General features: G+C 38.3%; 3 protein-coding genes across 4 annotated transcripts in view; 1 reads left to right on the top strand and 2 right to left on the bottom strand.

The window, feature by feature from the left end:
• Positions 1-1,578, top strand: part of LOC110447435 (serine/threonine-protein phosphatase 2A 56 kDa regulatory subunit alpha isoform-like) — a 35,420-nt gene extending 33,842 nt beyond the window's left edge. The window contains exon 12 of the mRNA XM_021493131.1: positions 82-1,578. Within this exon, the coding sequence (XP_021348806.1) occupies positions 82-172 (91 nt within the window). The 3' untranslated portion in view covers positions 173-1,578. The remainder of the gene's footprint in view (positions 1-81) is intronic.
• On the bottom strand, positions 961-3,765 carry LOC110447436. Its single transcript, XM_021493132.1, has 5 exons — positions 3,701-3,765; positions 2,819-3,367; positions 2,230-2,313; positions 2,019-2,087; positions 961-1,772 (listed from the first exon to the last, which is right to left on the bottom strand). Exons 2-5 carry the CDS (start codon positions 3,296-3,298, stop codon positions 1,641-1,643), a joined length of 765 nt encoding a protein of 254 aa, XP_021348807.1. The 5' UTR covers positions 3,299-3,367; positions 3,701-3,765; the 3' UTR covers positions 961-1,640.
• A 9,243-nt stretch (positions 3,766-13,008) lies between these two features.
• Positions 13,009-19,530, bottom strand: part of LOC110447434 — a 46,044-nt gene continuing 39,522 nt past the window's right edge. The window contains exons 8-9 of one of the 2 annotated variants that reach the window (XR_002462591.1): positions 17,824-18,286; positions 14,396-14,482 (exon numbers count right to left, since the gene is read on the bottom strand). Coding sequence is in view for 1 of the 2 variants with exons in the window: in XM_021493130.1 (XP_021348805.1) it covers positions 14,392-14,482 (91 nt within the window). In the remaining variant the exon portion in view is untranslated. Of the gene's footprint in view, positions 14,483-17,823; positions 18,287-19,530 lie in introns of both variants that reach the window. The other variant, XM_021493130.1, reaches the window with a different exon arrangement.

The following is a 19,530-nucleotide window of genomic DNA, read 5'->3' as shown; positions in this document are numbered from 1 at the left end:
GTGTTGCTTTCATGTTAACATTTGTTGTCGATGTAGTTTTGTTTGCTTTAAGTAAAAAAAAAATGTTTTCTTTTTTTGCAGAGAGAAAAAGAAGGAGAAGGATCGGGAAGAATTGTGGAAAAAATTAGAGAAGATAGAATTTGAAAGCAAACAGTTAAAGAATAAGACATAAAACATTGCCATATTAGAAGCAGTTTTTGGCCAGCAATGGGAAGGAAATTTTCTGTGCTATAATCACTCATACTGTAACACCATTTTAACATTAGCTGCATGCTGCAACAGATGGAGTTTGTCGTCGGACCACAAACTGTAGGGTGAACATACTGCCTTTGGGAGGGCCCAGTCTGTCTGATGTCCCTGTAAGGGCCCTGCCCGGCCCGGGCCCAGGGGAATGCATCTGGATGTTGGCATTTTAACACTTTTTCTTGCGCTCATGTGTAGGAGACCTGATCATCACACCAGGTCTGTTGCTTCGTGAATCTGGTGGTTTTTGTTTTCCAGGAAGATATGTCTGATACTTTGTTTATCTCCCCTGCCACTAACAGTTGTAACGCCCCTGTTCTCCTTCCCCCGGCCACTCTGCTTCAGTAGGGATAGCTGACAATGTATAATTATATCGGGGATGTTAGTTGTTGAGCTGTGTACTGTCTGACGAGCCGCAGGAGTGGCTGATGTGGCACACATCTCAAGTGTGGCCTAGGCAACGGTGGCATGTAAACCTTGGCAGCCATTAAAGTGGTATAAGTCTGGATGGTCATCTTGAGTGGTCATCTACAGACAGTTGTGACAGCTTGCAAGACTAGGTGACCGAGAGAAAAAGCTTGGGTAGGCTACCCAAATGTAGTGATGGTAAACCAACACACTCATATCAATGATGTTGATCCGATAGACCTCTTCGAGCTTAATTTAATGAAAATGTAGTTTTAAACAAACAAAAAAAAAAATATATGGTTTATCTTGGTTTTGTAACTTGTGTGAAATAGACGAGTGATGAAAAGCTGGTTCATGTGATAGATTGATTGTAGTGACTGTTTGACTTGTGAGTTTAAGAGAGAGCGTGTGTATGTTTTTATATGTCTAGTATAGCAACAAATTGTTATGTGTACCAGGGGAATATGTATATCCAGTATTCCCTTCGACAGGTTATGGGGACATTGTGTGTTTGGTACAGCCCTTGCCTGGCAACCAGATAACATGGTAAAATCTGTGTACTGGGTCATACCCACACCCGGTAACGAGGAACAGTCTATCTGGTACTCCCTGCAACAGGAAACAGTCTGTTTATCTTGTACTCCCTGCAACAGGGAACAGTCAGCGGGGCAGTCTATCTTGTACTCCCTGCACCAGGGAACAGTCTTTGTATCTGGTACTCCCTGCACCAGGGAACAGTCTGTTTATCTTGTACTCCCTGCAACAGGGAACAGTCAGCGGGGCAGTCTATCTTGTACTCCCTGCACCAGGGAACAGTCAGTGGGACAGTCTATCTTTAACTCCCTGCACCTGGGAAAAGTCTGTGTATCTGGTACTCTCTGCACCAGGGAACAGTCAGTGGGACAGTCTATCTTGTACTCCCTGCACCTGGGAAAAGTCTGTATCTGGTACTCCCTGCACCTGGGAAAAGTCTGTGTATCTGGTACTCCCTACACCTTGGAACAGTCTGTGTATCTGGTACTCCCTGTACCACGGAACAGTCGGCGGGGCAGTCTATCTTGTACTCCCTGCACCAGGGAACAGTCGGTGGGACAGTCTATCTTGTACTCCCTGCACCAGGGAAAAGTCTGTGTATCTGGTACTCCCTGCACCAGGAAACAGTCTGTGTATCTGGTACTCCCTGCACCTGGGAACAGTCTGTGTATCTGGTACTTCCTGTACCAGGGAACAGTCTGTGAGACAGTGTATCTTGTACTCCCTGCACCTGGGAAAAGACTATCTGGTACTCCCGGTACCATGGAACAGTCTGTATCTTTTACTCCCTGTACCATGGAACAGTCTGTGTATCTTGTTCTCCCTGCACCAAGGAACAGTCGGTGGGACAGTCTATCTTGTACTCCCTGTCCCAAGGTAACAGTCTGTGTATCTTGTACTCCCTGCACCAGGGAACAGTCTGTGTTTCTGGTACTTCCTGTACCAGGGAACAGTCTGTGAGACAGCGTATCTTGTACTCCCTGCACCTGGGAAAAGACTATCTGGTACTCCCGGTACCATGGAACAGTCTGTATCTTTTACTCCCTGTACCATGGAACAGTCTGTGTATCTGGTACTTCCTGTACCAGGGAACAGTCTGTGAGACAGTCTATCTTGTACTCCCTGCACCTGGGAAAAGACTATCTGGTACTCCCGGTACCATGGAACAGTCTGTATCTTTTACTCCCTGTACCATGGAACAGTCTGTGTATCTTGTCCTCCCTGCACCAAGGAACAGTCGGTGGGACAGTCTATCTTGTCCTCCCTGTACCAAGGTAACAGTCTGTGTATCTTGTACGCCCTGCACCAGGGAACAGTCTGTGTATCTTGTACTCCCTGCACCAAGGAACAGTCGGTGGGACAGGCTATCTTGTACTCCCTGTACCAAGGTAACAGTCTGTGTATCTTGTATTCCCTGCACCAGGGAACAGTCTGTGTTTCTGGTACTTCCTGTACCAGGGAACAGTCTGTGAGACAGCGTATCTTGTACTCCCTGCACCTGGGAAAAGACTATCTGGTACTCCCGGTACCATGGAACAGTCTGTATCTTTTACTCCCTGTACCATGGAACAGTCTGTGTATCTGGTACCCCCTGTCCCAAGGTAACAGTCTGTGTATCTTGTACTCCCTGCACCTGGGAAAAGACTATCTGGTACTCCCTGTACCATGGAACAGTCCGTATCTTGTACTTCCTGTACCATGGAACAGTCTGTGTATCTGGTACACCCTGTACCAAGGAAACAGTCTGTGTATCTTGTACTCCCTGTACCATGGAAGAGTCTGTGTTTCTGGTACTCCCTGCACCAGGGAACAGTCGGTGGGACAGTCTGTCTGGTACTCCCTGTACCAAGGTAACAGTCTGTGTATCTTGTACTCCCTGCACCAGGGAACAGTCGGTGGGACAGGCTATCTTGTACTCCCTGTACCAAGGTAACAGTCTGTGTATCTTGTACGCCCTGCACCAGGGAACAGTCTGTGTATCTTGTACTCCCTGCACCAGGGAACAGTCGGTGGGACAGGCTATCTTGTACTCCCTGTACCAAGGTAACAGTCTGTGTATCTTGTACTCCCTGTACCATGGAACAGTCTGTGTATCTGGTACTCCCTGTACCATGGAACAGTCTGTGTATCTTGTACTCCCTGCACCAAGGAACAGTCGGTGGGACAGTCTATCTTGTACTCCCTGTACCAAGGATCAGTCTGTGTATCTGGTACTCCCTGTACCATGGAACAGTCTGTGTATCTTGTACTCCCTGCACCAGGGAACAGTCGGTGGATCTGGTACTTCCTGTACCAGGGAACAGTCGGTGGATCTGGTACTCCCTGCACCAGGGAACAATCTGTGTATCTTGTACTCCCTGTACCAAGGAAGCAGTCGGTGGGACAGTCTATCTTGTACTCCCTGTACCAAGGTAACAGTCTGTGTATCTTGTACACCCTGCACCAGGGAACAGTCTGTGTATCTTGTACTCCCTGCACCAGTAGGTCTTTTTTTCAACCCATTATCACTAACTCCCTGCACCAGGAACAGTCTGTGTATCTGGTACTGAACACAACAGGTAAAGCTGTATTGTATGTAGGTCTTTTTTTCAACCCATTATCACTAATTGTCGGAGTAAGATTGTGTTCAGCAAATATCAATTCAGGCCAAACGTTGTATAATTGCCAGACTACAATGTAATCAGGATTGAACAGTGTTTGTTGTAGTCATATGGGTATGAATGCCATTTAAAGCTTGCATATATAGCCTGAAGCACCAAGATATGTTGCCACCTACTAGAAAGCTGTTTGATTCTCATACTGTAAACATATATTATAGCAGTTATCATATCCAGGGCTTTTCACACGAGTTGGAAAGCACTGAATTATGATAAGCACTGAATATAAATGACAATATTCCAGCATGTTACAGATACTTGAAGCACCCAATCTTGGTGTGTGTAACTTTTGTCATGGAAATGCAGACATCTGAGTGTGCTGATATTTTATATAAAGTATGTTTCAGGCAGACAATTTAAATGCTGTTGTATAATGAAAAATTATGTATTGTGATGATCATTAGTATTTAAAGATGCACAATCTGAGTTAACATTCATGTTGTCTGTGTGGTGTTTAATGCAGTAATACGACGGCAGAATGTGAGACGTGAACGATGTGAGGCTACAAGATTTGGTGATATTTTACAGTCATTCATATCAGTATAAAATCAGTTCTGGCTTCATGATGATTTGATAGACGCTTCATACGAGTTACACGGTTTCATCCTGTAACATTGAGCTGTTTCTTAATATTTATGAATTATTTATTTTTTAACATATATCTAAAGCATGGAATATATGCATAAAGTACATAGTATATTTATCGTAATCCTGTAAGAAGTTTGATTCGTGTATTGCTACGATCCGATACTGTTGGGGTATTGTTGGAGGATTCCATCATTTCTCTTTATCTATTATCAGGAATAGTGTTAGAAGAATCCATCGTTTCTGTTAATACCCAACATCACCAGGGTAGTACTAGAAAAATCTATCATTTTTACTATCCAATACATTGTTTCTACATCCAACATCCAGAGTATCCAGGATATCAATTTGCTTAATAATTTTTAATTTAGAAAAAAATAATGCCTTGAGAAATTGATCATAGTTTGGAAAACTAAGTAACGAATAACCGAGATACTATTAGTTATTTCGGGCACTAGCTTATGTAATAACAAGAGTTACTGTTATACTAATGGTATTTTTGTGCAAGAGTGTCGTCTGTACTGTGAGATGTCTCGACCCCTGTCATCACTACAAACCTATGGTATTATTGATTGTTATGTTTTGTTAACTACGAGTGTATGATAGTTTTACTATTTTATTCCTAGTGTATATATATTTATGTGCAGCATGTGGAGGGGAGGTAACTGTGTGCCTCCATCTGACCACCTGTATCTGTGGTAGCCTGCCAGGCCCGCTCCTCTCTCAGTTCATCTTTTACCTGGTGTGCATGAGCTAGGGATTTTTAAGACTGCAAGAACATTTTTGAAACCATGCATTTGTCAGTTAACTAATTCATGTGGCATGTTTTAAACTATTAAATATAAATTATATGCAATAAATTCGTTAGTGTGTGTATATATATAAATATATATATAGATGGGTAATTTTGTAGGCTACATGGCTGTGTACAAGTGTCTGAAACTACACAGGCTGTAGTGCCAACCCTGTCTTGCTGTCATATGATCTCATCAACCTTATTTTCTCCCGCTGCTATTACAATGGGTGTTGATGGTGTGTCTGATCATCCCTCTAGGTACGCTCTGTTAGGTAAGGAGGTGTGTCCCTTCATAGCCGACATCCCTCTAGGTACGCTCTGTTAGGTAAGGAGGTGTGTCCCTTCATAGCTGACCTCCCTCTAGGCACGCTGTTAGGTAAGGAGGTGTCCCTTCATAGCTTCGGGCATACCTCTTCACATGCCGAGATACGTCTGAAAGTTAACCCTTTGCTGTAGTTCAGTTATGTACGTTATGTGTATACGTGGGAAAACAGGAATATTTATGACTGCACAAATCTTTTCAAGGTAGCATACAGAAGTGGAGGTAATTGTAGGCATGTAGTTTTGAGCTGCACAAAACTTTCTGATTTGTTCCCAACCTCTAAGTGACTTTTGTAAAAACTTTATCAATGATTGTCTGAAATAACCATTTTGTTCTCGGTAATTATAAGCATATATAGAAGTTGAGGTACTGCAAAGTTTGGACACCTAAGATTGCCTGTACGCAATTATTTGCGAGTTAATAAAAATACTAGTAAAATAATCTATATGAAAGATCCTTTTTTCCCAATCAGACTTCACACTTTAGGTTATATGTATAAACTAAAGCAAAGAAAACTTTTTAAGGGGACTGATTTTCAACTTTTAAGAAGATTTACTTAATAATGATTTCTTTGGTAAATGTTAAGGTCAACCACACCATAGCCACTGTGTAGTTTGATTTTTAACAGTTGTTGGTCACCAGTATCTTGAGCACACTGTTTTACTCTCGCCTTGACCTTTGTTCTGTTATAGCAGTCGACCTCCAAAGTCTGTACATTAAATGCCTATTATTTTGTAATATTAAAGTATTTGCTGCTACCAATAGAAGAAATTCTGAGTTCTGTTTGTCAGAAAGATATGTCAGCAACTAGGTAGCTCAATTGGTAGAGCGTCCGCCTAGAGTGTGGGAGGTCCCGGGTTTGAATCCTGGTCTGGCCGTGCATTTCTATTTCTCTTATTACAAAATTGACCAGCTTTCCAACTCTTGTTCCAAGAACTGGATGAATGCATTGGCACAGAGATACCTCAACCTAGGTGGACAATAGTGATGGGGCGAAGACTTAAAGAAAAGAGTGAGGAATGTAGCAAAACTGGACTGGTCGGTCATTAGCAACCAGGTAACTCAATTGGTAGAGCCTCCGTCTAGAATTTGAGAGATCCTGGGTTCGTATCTCGGTCTGGCTGTGCATTTCTCTTTCTCCTGTTACAGGTAAACAAAAGGTATAGAATCTTCATATTTGGCTGATGGCTTCATGGATGGAGCTTAAAGTTTGAGAATGAAAATGACTTTGACCTACTTTCAAGGTCACAGGGGTCAAATGTGTCAAACACTTCAAACCACTTCTTCTGAAGAACTAAAAGGTATAGAATCTTTATATTTGGCTGATTGGTTCCTGGGATGGAGCCCAACAAAGATTGAGAACGAAAATTAGTTTGACCTACCTTCAAGGTCACAGGGGTCAAATATGTCAAAAGCTTCAAATGACTTCTTCTGAAGAACTGAAAGGTATAGAATCTTTATATTTGGCTTGTAGCTTCCTAGGAAAGAGCCCAACAAAGTTTGCGAATGAAAGTGACCTTGACCTACTTTCAAGGTCACAGAGGTCAAATATGTCAAAAACTTTAAACGACTTCTTCTGAAGAACTAAAAGGTATAGAATCGTTATATTTGGCTGATTGGTTCCTGGGATGGAGCCCAACAAAGTTTGAGAACGAAAATTAGTTTGACCTACTTTCAAGGTCACAGAGGTCAACAACATTTTAATGGATTTGTTCTTAAGAACTGAAAGGAATGGATTCATAAGATTTGGCTGGTAGCTTTTGAAATAGAGATTACCAATTTGAGAAGGAAAATGACATTAACCTACTTACAAGGTCACAGGGAAAAATATGTCAAGCAACTTCTGAAGAATCAAAAAGCGTAGATTCTTGTCATAATATTTGCTGGTAGTTTCAACAGATTGAGCCAACAAAGTTTGCGAGGGAAATATTTTTAGTGCAATATAATATTTAATGAAAATATTTTGCTATGACTGCTTAAATATTCAGGTGAGCGATACAGGCCTTGTTGGGCCTCTTGTATTCAAGGTCACAGGGGTCAAATATGTTAAAAACCTTGAAACAACTTCTTCTCAATAACCAAAAGGCCTAGGATGATGCTATTTGGCCAGTAGCATGCTGTGATGAAAGGCTACCAATTTTGTTCAAATGAATGACCTTCGTCCATTTTCAGGGTCACAGGGGTCAATTGTCTTACAAATCTTTATACAACTTCTTAATAACTAAGAGGCCTAGGCTAATGATATTTGGCCAGTAACATGCTAGAATGAAGGGCTACCAAGTTTGTTCAAATGAATGACCTTTACTTATATTCAAGGTCACAGGGGTCAAATATGTTAAACACCTTTAAACAACTTCTTCTCAATAGGATGATGCTATTTGGCCAGTAGCATGCTGTGATGAAGGGCTACCAAGTCTGTTCAAATGAATGACCTTGACTTATAATCAAGGTCACAGGGGTCAAATATGTTAAAAACCTTTGAACAACTTCTGAATAACTAAGAGGCATAGGGTTAAGGTATTTCGCCATTAGCATGCTGTTATTAAGGGCTACCAAGTTTGTTCAAATGAATGACCTTGACTTATAATCAAGGTCACAGGGGGCAATTGTCTTAACAAATCTTTAAACAACTTCTTCTGAACAAAGAGACAAAGGCTAATGATATTTGGCCAGTTACATGCCAGGATGAAGGCCTACCAAGTTTGTTCAAATCAATGACCTTTGTCCATTTTCAAGGTCACAGGGGTCAATTGGCTTAACAAATCTTTAAACAACAACTTCTAAATAACTAAGAAGCCTAGGATAACGATATTTGGCCAGTAGCATGATGTTATTAAGGGCTACCAAATTTGTTCAAATGAATGCCCTTTGTCCATTTTCAAGGTCACAGGGGTCAATTGTCTTAACAAATCTTTAAACAACAACTTCTAAATAACTAAGAAGCCTAGGATAATGATATTTGGCCAGTTACATACCAGGATGAAGGGCTACCAAGTTTGTTCAAATGAATGACCTTTACTTATTTTCAAGGTCACAGGGGTCAAATATGTTTAAAACAACTTCTTTTGAATAACTAAGAGGCATAGGGTTACGATATTTGGCCAGTAGCATGTTGTTATTAAGGGCTACCAAGTTTGTTCAAATGAATGACCTTTGTCCATTTTCAAGGTCACAGGGGTCAATTGTCTTAACAAATCCTTAAACAACAACTTTTAAATAACTAAGAAGCCTAGGATAATGATATTTGGCCAGTTACATGCAAGGATGAAGGCCTACCAAGTTTATTCAAATGAATGACCTTTACATATATTCAAGGTCACAGGGGCCGATGATATTTGGTCATTAACAGGCTGGGATGAAGGGCTACCAATTTTGTCAAAATGAATGACCTTCGCCCATATTCAAGGTCACAGTGGTCAATATATGTTTAAATCTTTAAATGACTTGTTCTGTATAACCAATAGATCCAGGGTTATGATATTTTGCCAAAAGCATGCTTGGTTGGAAGACTTTAAACTCTGTTCAACCTAATGTCCTTTTTCTACATTCAAGGTCACAGGCGTCATATGTTTAAATCTTTTAATAGGCTCTTATGAGTCAAACACTGATATTCTTCCTGTAGCTGCATTTTAGTCCACTTTAAAGATTACAAGTGTGAGATTAATACCAGGTGAGCAATTCAGGCCCATTGGGTTCTTGTTAAAATAGCATACTATAAATTTATACAGCTTCTTCTGAACAACAAAGAGGCCNGTATCATTATCCTAGGCCTCTTTAAGTTATTCAGAAGTTGTTTAAAGATTTTTTAAGACAATTGACCCCCTGTGACCTTGAAAATAGGTGAAGGTAGGCCTTCATTCCAGCATGCTACTGGCCAAATATATTAACCCTGGGAATTTTGGTTATTCAGAAGAAGTTGTTTAAAGTTTTTAACATATTTGACCCCTGTGACCTTGAAAATAGATGGTCATTTATTTGAACAAACTTGGTAGCCCTTCATCCCAGTTTGCTTCTGGCCAAATATCATCATCCTAGGCCTTTCGGTTATTAAGAAGAAGTCGTTTAAAGTAAAATATTGACGCCGGACGGATGGACGCCACACCACGGCATAAGCTCACTTGGCACTTTGTGCCAGGTGAGCTAAAAAGCTTGGCAGAGAATGGTTCCGTTATCGCAGAGATTAAAATTATACATTCTATTACCAAAAACATACAAGTAGTCAAATAAATTCTCCTGTTTATTGAATTGAATCATTCGCACTTATTAGTCTGTTCCACATCAGACTTGTTACTAACATACAACATCATTTAATATTAGTTCTAAAAGTTGCAAGAGTGAAGAACGCCTAGACCCTGCTTTCAAGTTTGGAAACTGCTTAGACCATGTCCATGCTGAATTGCTGATCATTGTGACGGCTGTATTAGCTGTTTATATACACATAAATCCAGCTGACTGTTTATAAACAAGCTTCTGGTATAATTTCATGCCATGAAGATGTTCAAAGTGGTTCAATTGTCTCTTAAATAATGCTATAGACAAAATTATGTGGCCATTTGATGTATGAAGTGAAACGTTTTAAAACAAAATATTAATGTCTTGTTCATCTTCATTAAACAAAATATGCGAAGTTAACATAAACAAGATAAAAATTGGACTGAAAATTCTAGCTCGGAGATCATTGTTGTTTCTCAACCACAATTATTACCAAGTGAATAAAATAGGTTATGTCCCTTTAGTTACAAATGTATAAATGTGGACTTTAAATCCTTGGTTGTGAAACTATCACAACCTTCTGTGAGTTGTAAACATACAAAGGTGATGATTTCCTGAACCACTTTACAAACTGTTCACTTAAATGATAAATAAGCAACAAGACAATTTTTCAATTACTAAGCAAGACATTTCTCCTACCTTCCTATGCAAGTTCAAACAATTTGTCGAGAACAAGATCCTGAAAGTGTGACACAATTTGCCATCTATTGAACCAGATATCTTTGATACAAAGTACACAACGCAGAATTTTTAATCAATGTTTTACAGCTTGGCAATTAAAATCGTCCGAATTTTGGATACTGTTGTTCATAAAGCTTGACAATCAATAGACAGAAATTCCTGCAGTTACACTCGACAGGTCTGTATCTGAGAAAAAGATTTTGACGAGGTAAAATTTCTTTTAGCTAAGCTCTTACCCATGGCTCGGTGTATCAAAGAAAAACTATTTGACAGCTGGTCTAGAAGTGGCCATCAGATAAAAAAAATAACATAACAAAACAATTGTTTTGAAAAATCCGTCCTGATGCCTCCTTGGTTAAACTCTACTTTGCAGATAGGTCATGCAAATCCAAGGGCAATGCCTCCTGAGATAATATGAAGCAAAACATGACGCATATATTGAAAAAACAAAATGTAAATCCTTTCATAATGTCCTTATTTCAATGCCTTTAACTCGGTACTAGAGTAAGTTTGCTTACTGCTGCAGGTGCCTATTTAAACTACCTGTACTCTAAGAACAAGCACATTCATCTCCCTAAAAATAAAAAGGATTTAAGAACATTGCAGTTGTGGTAAACCCAAGTGGTTTACAATTTTACATAGTAACAAGCATATAGATCTCTAAGGAACTAAAAAGAATATCAGAAGTCTGGTTTTATTACAGCACATTGTGTACGAGAACAATCTTTTCAAATTGACGTCAATTTTTCATCTTCCTTCAGCACAACTTTTTCAGCAAAGCGTTTACAATAGAACATATGTATGTATATAATTTGTCAAATCCACACTCACACCTCCATACACACTACACATGTACACCACACAACCATCCATCATATTACATAATTATGTAAGTTTTCTCACAGACTCAATAATATACCAACAATAAACACAAAGCAAACTAACTTTTTCACTAAATCACATTTTGCAACCATTTAACACTGTTACACCTTTTAAAGAGATAATTGCATTTGGTGGCCAGATACATTTGGCTTAGTGAACACATAGTAGAGAATTAAGTCATAACAAAACAAATACAATCACCATGGAAACAACAGCAGAGTAAATTATAACATGGCAACGAATACTCTAGTCCCATTTAACAAAACATAATGTCGAAACTATCATCAAGAACACAATGCTTTTGGGTGGTCAGGTGGCGCAGTGGATAACACACTCGCCGTTCACCAAGGTGGTGGCGGGGGTTCAATTCCTTGGTCTGAAGTGAACAGGTATTGGGTTCTCCGGGTACTCCGGTTTCCTCCCACACTAAGACCCCCGCACACTAGCAGCCGGGCCAACAAGAGTGATTAATATAAGTTGTAATAACTTGTTTCCTAGTAGTGGTAAAACAAAGGTTATAAGGAAATCTTTGGAGACTGTTGTCCCACACTGGAGATGTCTGCTACTGATGTATATTTGATTTTTAGGAGAAAAACAATTAGAATTGTCTGTGTAATGAAGATTGAAACGTCTGAAAAAGGTAAGGATTTAAAATCCAAAACTCGGAAGCCTCACTCTGAACATGATAATCTCTAGAGCAGTTTTAAACTTTTTAAACTGCCGGCAGTTTTAATGATAGTATCCTGTTTATCAAATCATGATGTGTACGGTACATTCAAAACTCTTAAACAAAGAGATTCAAGAGAACACATTTCTGAGTTGTCACTTCATTTTGCAAATTAAAAATGCTGTAAATGTATAAATGCTGGTACATGTAAATCTATTTTTCAGACAGTGAGCCCACGGTGAACAAATTTACTACAATGTACAACATTAGTTACGGGATGTTTATATTAACCGACGGGATAGAAATCTAGTTTGGTAAGAGTTATATCAGGCGAAGCAAGAATTAACCACGAAAATTACAACCATAAGGTGTTTTGATGTTACAACATCATAATCGATGCCTGGAGCTCATTATATTCAGTCAGTAATACCAACAAGGTACAGGATTTATCAGGTCAATAATTGGACAGGTGTTATCCAACCACATTACCAGATTTTACACAGAGGTATTATTAAGATTCAGTTAGTGTGCAATTTTTTTCAATTAAAACATTGTCAAAATAAAAAGTACATGTATTTTCAAAATAAAATATTGTCCTGCTGTAGCGTCGAGATTTCTCTATCGTGGAATGTGTCAGCAATTCAATATACGATGCCAAATTTTCATTATTGACGAGATGTAAACAACGTGGTGTATCACTATATGACCATAATGGAATTCTGTATCATTGAGTACAAACACATTATGTTATTAATGGATTAAAACAATATTGATTCCGTGCATTGTGTCGTGTTCATAAAATCTGCTCAGAGCCACTAGGGCCATTTTCTTTCTAACAGTCAAACCGGTCGGACCACAGTTGTTTGTTTATTAAATAAGGTCAGACCTAGTTATCTGTTGCTGCTTTCAGGCGAGCCTTGACAAAGCCTTGCAAGGCCTGCATAAACATTTTCAGGTCCGCCAGGATTCATACCCAAAATTATTACATTTATAAACGGACAAACCAGTTGTTCCGCATAAACGAACAGGCCCCCCAAAGAGTCAAAAACTCATGCACTTCGCATCATTACAATTAGTTGAGGGTATGTCTGGAACCAAGTATTCAACACTGTGTGATTACATTATTTCTTCAGTCAATATTAACTACTTTTCAAGTTAAAATGAGAAGCGAAACAGATGTTTAGACAAAACTCTGACATATTACTGGTACTGGCTACTTTACCGTGTTTTATATTTGCTGTCTGAACACAATCTGGGAATCCTGAAATCCCACCAGCTATTGGCAACAGTAAAAACCATGAAGAAATTGCAGGTAGTATAGTATAAGAGATGCAATGCAAAATAAAATCACAGCCAATCCGGTCCAGGTGCTTCTCTGCTAGCATTGGAACCGGCGGAGTGTTACGATCAGTATATGATATTTATCATCAATGGAAATTATGCCACATTGTCAAATATCTTGAAAGGAATTTGTTCCACCAGTGCAGATGTAAATATAAATTGTTTAGATGATAAAAAACAATATTTTCATTCCTTTAACAATGAAGACAGAGAAATCTCAGTCATAAAAGTATAAATTTTAACGTCAATATTGTTGGAATATTCTTATTCTGGACGACAGGATTTGCTCTGTTGCACAAGGGAGTGATAGACTCTATATATCACAATAACATTGTTAAGTTGGTACTTCCCTGATTTTAAAAAAAATATGGCTACTTGGACATTAGCAAAGCAGTGTTAACCCACATGAAACAGGTACGACGTGAACTAGGAAAGGTCCGACAGACACCAAACACTGATGTCACTACAGGTAAAACACAGGTACCCTGTGTCAGTTATATTAAGGCAAACAGAGTCTCACACTATCAAACGGTTATTGCACATGCAGAGTATTGTCATTAGTGATCTGAGAATATGAGAGGAAACGAAGATCTCTGCTGATGATTTATCACTTTTGGTCTTTTGTCACAAGATGGCAGCACAGGTTCAGAGTCACAAGTATCTCTTAAAGCCATTTGGACAATACACATACCCAATTTCATAGTTCACACAATGAACAACTTCACATCTAGGGTGACAGTTGGTGTTGATAATCTATCCATGATCCTGTGAACCGAGTTTGTATTCCATGAAGATCTTTGCTTTGTACAGCGATCTTTATATAATGGCAGAGTTTTGTAAAAAAAAAAAAAAAAAAAGGAGACCTTTGACATCAGCTATAAAAAAAACATTCTTGTATGTAGTCTGTGCTTTTCAGCCAGAGTACATGATCTCCTATCAATAATTCACAAATGTAGAGGCAATTAAGTAGATAATTAAGTAATTAATCTTGGTACAATCATAGCTATCCAGAATCTTCGTCATCACCATGGTAACTCAATGTGGCTCCCTGGGGCTCTGTGACTTCTGTGCTGAGATCTTCTTGATCTAAAGATCTAAAACATTCAAGACAGGAAAACATGAATCTATGGTTATACAATCGGCAATAACTCCATTAGCTGGGGGAACCTAACTCAAGGTTCAACCGATTTATTTTATTTATTTATTTTAGAAATTTTAGATTATCGGACCAGGCACCGCTATAAATTCATGGTAAACATTTGAGAGATTTTATCATAACCTTCAAGGATAGTATGATAAAAATGTTTCAATGGCCTTTGTTAAATTTTGATTTGAAACAAAATTACAAAGATTAGCAAAATAAATTCTATAACATTGAACACAGCTGAATAGAATACATAACGTATTCTAGATATTTCTAGACCAAAATATACCGTTAAGAAATTACCAGAACAGAATATACCAGATTCATTGTTACATTTTATACTAGAATAGATTGTAAATACAAGATATTAATGGATAGGTACATCTACAAGAACATAGCAAGATGAATACTAGATATTACTAGAACATAATATATAGGGATTACAAGATATTACATTTGTACTAGAATAGATTATAGATACAAGACACTACTGGATAGGTACAAGAACATAATACAATGAATACTAGAACATGATATACAAGATATTACTAGAACTGAACTTTCAGACAATGTACAAGAAAAGTCATCTCAGATTTTCTACACATCAAAAAACACAATAAAAGACGTAACATATCTATATAAGACTATGGTGTTATTTTGTACACAAGCTTTTCACTAAAATTTCACTTCGAAGCCAACCTCTTTGTTCTCTGTCCCCCCAAAAAGATCTATTTATCAACAGTATTAGAAGCTAATGGAATAAGTCTATTGAATTTCATGGCATTAGACCACACCTCTTAGTCCTAAAGCACTCTGTGTTAGCCAAGAACAAGTAGATAAGCTCTTAAGTACAATTTTTTGGAACCCATTCACAAAGTGATTACATTATAACCCCCTAAAGTATGTGGGGCTAAAATGAAGCTTGATACGACAGGATCCTTATATTACTACAGACGGATATCAACAACAACAACAACAATAGGATTGCGGGCTTTAATGGTTACCTGGCATAATACATATGCATGTATACAGAGAAGAATCTAAGTTTTTTGACATCACCCATAACCCCCCTGGAAGATCCCAATTTAAACAACTTTAACATAACCTTATCCCAGTCCCTACCTGTTAAGATGAGGTCTACAAGCTTTTGATGTATAAAGTTAGGTTTGACAGAAAGAAACATTTAAAGATAAAACAAAAATAAGTGCATACAAAACATCACACAGTTGAAATCAATACAATGATGAAAGGGAAAATGTCCTGTCCACAAGCCAGAATGAATGGATGTGCAACATCTGAGTAATAAATAAGTTATATCTGTAAGGTCAGATGGCGATATATTTCTGTCTGTGGTAATGTTTTCATTCTGTAATGGCTCTTTATATGTAGATATCAAGAACACTGAAGGGGCTGAACAATTTATATCTGTCACAAACACCACACTGTATACAGTGGGCCGGGACACTAGACCTGATTCAGTACGCAAACCTGAACTTAGCAAGTTTGGTTAACATGTGGGAAATGGCAATCAAAATTTTTTGATAAAATTTGGAAACAACATTGAACAAAAAATCCATAGCTGTATCAAGTGGGGCAGGAGATCCAATACTGGACTCCACTGTCCCAACATACATAAGTATAGCAAGTTTGATTAATGTAAGTGAAATAGCAAGGAAGTTATAATCTGGACACAATATACCAGATAAGTGATGCCCAGCAAGAAAGCCAACATAAGCTGCTCACCAGTAACTATTCTAACGCACCAAACTTCCCATTGACTATGATCAAGCTTCTTTGCAACAAAAATAACATTTATTTCACTAAAGGACTCGCACAACTAAATCAGCTAATCAGCAAGTGTTTCGTACGATTGTAATCCCTACCTAAAATTTGTTCCAGTTTAATACAGTGCCTCTGAGTAATTTAAATAGGTAAATTTTGTTGACATATTTTACACTGAATGAAATCTACAGATATTGAACTTTATAAAAATGTATAGTTTTAGTAGATTGTAAAATGTGATGGTGGATTGATATGGGGTCAAATGTCAGGGGGTGTTCCCGTCCAGCTTCACCGGTTGGGCTTGTAAACTTCCGGTTGTCAAAAGCAGACGCCTGTAGCGTCTTATATGCCACTTAACTTCGCCCTGTGAAGCCTTTGTCAGGTATGTATCCGTGGATCTAGACAGTCACTAGTGTTGAACTTCAAATAGTAACGCTATTAGTTGAAAAGCTTAGTAGTAACATATAGTAAAGAGTCCTAAACCAAGGGTGCAGAATTAATCTAAAAAGTTGAATATAAAATCAAAGCTGACATTGAAAGTGAAAAACAGTAATCCTTAAATAAATATATTTATTGTGCCGATGCCATCTTTGGTTAACAGGAGGATCACAGGTTAGCAGCCATATTTGTTATTAAATCCTCTAAGATCAGACTTTAATTTATCTGCACAATATCACTTATATATAAATCAGCCTAGGATCTTTGTTGGTGATTAAACATCACTTATATATAAATCAGCCTAGGATCTTTGTTGGTGATTAAACATCACTTATATATAAATCAGCCTAGGATCTCTGTTGGTGATTAAACATCACTTATATATAAATCAGCCTAGGATCTTTGTTGGTGATTAAACATCACTTATATATAAATCAGCCTAGGATCTCTGTTGGTGATTAAACATCACTTATATATAAATCAGCCTAGGATCTTTGTTGGTGATTAAACATCACTTATATATAAATCAGCCTAGGATCTCTGTTGGTGATTAAACATCACTTATATATAAATCAGCCTAGGATCTTTGTTGGTGATTAAACATCACTTATATATAAATCAGCCTAGGATCTCTGTTGGTGATTAAACATCACTTATATATAAATCAGCCTAGGATCTCTGTTGCTTTTGATAGCTTGTTAATGTATTTCCACTTGCAATGTCAGCATGAAATAAAGGTGAAAATGACAAAAATAAGATGATACGAAAAATTCTAAAACAATAATAAAGAAAAAAAAAGAAAGAAAAAAGAAATAAAGCATATGGCTTAGTAAATATTTACACAAATAGAAATAATATCTGATTTTAATTGGAATCGGTTACTAACTTCTTGGTGAACAACTGATATAAAGTGTTTTTAGCTTTCACAGCAAGGCAGTATTATCTAAAGGATTTTATCAAAATTTTATTGTGACAAATCATATGATAACCACAAAAAACCAAGAAGTTTAAGTTGATAACTTCCAAATCACCAAATGTAATTGAACAGTTTTTAATAAAAATTAATGATACCTTATATGGGTCCCTGGTCTCCAACCCCCGAGTCCGCACTTCAAGTTCGTCAAGTCCCGCCTACTGTCCCTTACCCACTCCCCCTCCCTCACTCCCTTAGTTCATGAACTTTCAAACCTAATGAATAGAAAATGGATTCAACATGCTACCTTACTGGGGACTCCTATCCCTGATATAAGTCGTACATATCCAAACAGATATACATCCTGTATGATACCCCTACTCCCCGACCCCCTCCCATCCCCCGCACACACTGTCCCTTTTTGATTACACAAAAGGCGCTGTAGTACTATTTAAGGTCTGCTTAACCAGTGGCAAGATAAATGGCAGAGATATAGAGGCTACATAAGACAACACGAGGACAGTAGGCGGGCGACAGGCAGGTGGGCGGGGTTACTGGGCGCGTGGGGATGACGGCTCACGAGGACTTGTGTTTGTGGAAGCCATTTTGTAACGACGACGCCTGCAAAATAAAACACATGTCATGCACTGTAAAATTCTATTTGCTAAAACTTTATGGTTTTCCCTTCAAATTTAGTTTCTTCGCAGCCTCTATATGACTATCTTTAGCTTCCACCTTCACAACTTCGCTATTGCAGCCTTTAGCTTCAAATTTTATAGTTTGTACATCACAACTAACAGCCTCTTGCTCCAGTCTCTCCATCAACAATGAACAATTCAAACTCCACAACCTATAGCTTCAACCTTCACAGTCTCAATACAACAATAAACAGCTCCTTCAAAGACTATATATGACAACCTACAGCTTCAGATTCCAGTCTCTATGGCAACCTACAGCTTCAGATTCCAGTCTCTATGACAACATACAGCTTCAAGCTCCAGTCTCTATGACAATCTACAGCTTCAAGCTCCAGTCTCTATGACAACCTACAGCTTCAAGCTCCAGTCTCTATGACAACCTACAGATTCAAACACTAGTCTCTATGACAATCTACAGCTTCAAGCTCCAGTCTCTATGCCAATCTACAGCTTCAAGCTCCAGTCTCTATGACAACCAACAGCTTCAAACACCAGTCTCTATGACAATCTACAGCTTCAAGCTCCAGTCTCTATGACAACCTACAGCTTCAAACACCAGTCTCTATGACAACCTACAGCTTCAAGCTCCAGTCTCTACAGCTTCATTTAAAGTAGTCTTTACACAACAACTAATTCTACTTCATCAAGTAGAGAAAGAGAACAGCAACTGTATCTACTTCACAAAGTAGAGAAAGTGAACAACAGATTCTACTTCACAAAGAAGAGAAAGAGAACAACAACTGATTCTTCTTCACAAAGTAGAGAAAGAGCCTAACAAACTGATTCTTCTTCACAAAGTAGAGAAAGAGAACAACAACTGATTCTTCTTCACAAAGTAGAGAAAGAGAACAACAACTGATTCTTCTTCACAAAGTAGAGAAAGAGAACAACAACTGATTCTTCTTCACAAAGTAGAGAAAGAGAACAACAACTGATTCTTCTTCACAAAGTAGAGAAAGAGAACAACAACTGATTCTTCTTCACAAAGTAGAGAAAGAGAACAACAACTGATTCTTCTTCACAAAGTAGAGAAAGAGAACAACAACTGATTCTTCTTCACAAAGTAGAGAAAGAGAACAACAACTGATTCTTCTTCACAAAGTAGAGAAAGAGAACAACAACTGATTCTTCTTCACAAAGTAGAGAAAGAGAACAACAACTGATTCT

The sequence above is a fragment of the Mizuhopecten yessoensis genome, unplaced genomic scaffold, assembly GCF_002113885.1.
Source record: "Mizuhopecten yessoensis strain PY_sf001 unplaced genomic scaffold, ASM211388v2 scaffold3375, whole genome shotgun sequence".
Lineage (NCBI taxonomy): Eukaryota > Metazoa > Mollusca > Bivalvia > Pectinida > Pectinidae > Mizuhopecten > Mizuhopecten yessoensis.
This window is presented reverse-complemented; position numbering and strand designations above follow the sequence as displayed.

Bases quoted from the DNA above. Each gene is read 5' to 3' on its own strand.
- LOC110447436 (XM_021493132.1), bottom strand. From the start codon at position 3,298: ATGGTACAGGGAGTACCAGATACACAGACTGTTCCATGGTACAGGGAG. The intron at 2,314-2,818 runs GTGCAGGGAGTA...GTCTTTTCCCAG, and splicing joins ACCAGATAGTCTTTTCCCAG to GTGCAGGGAGTACAAGATAG. The intron at 1,773-2,018 runs CTTGGTGCAGGG...ACACAGACTTTT, and splicing joins GACTGTCCCACCGACTGTTC to CCCTGGTGCAGGGAGTACAA.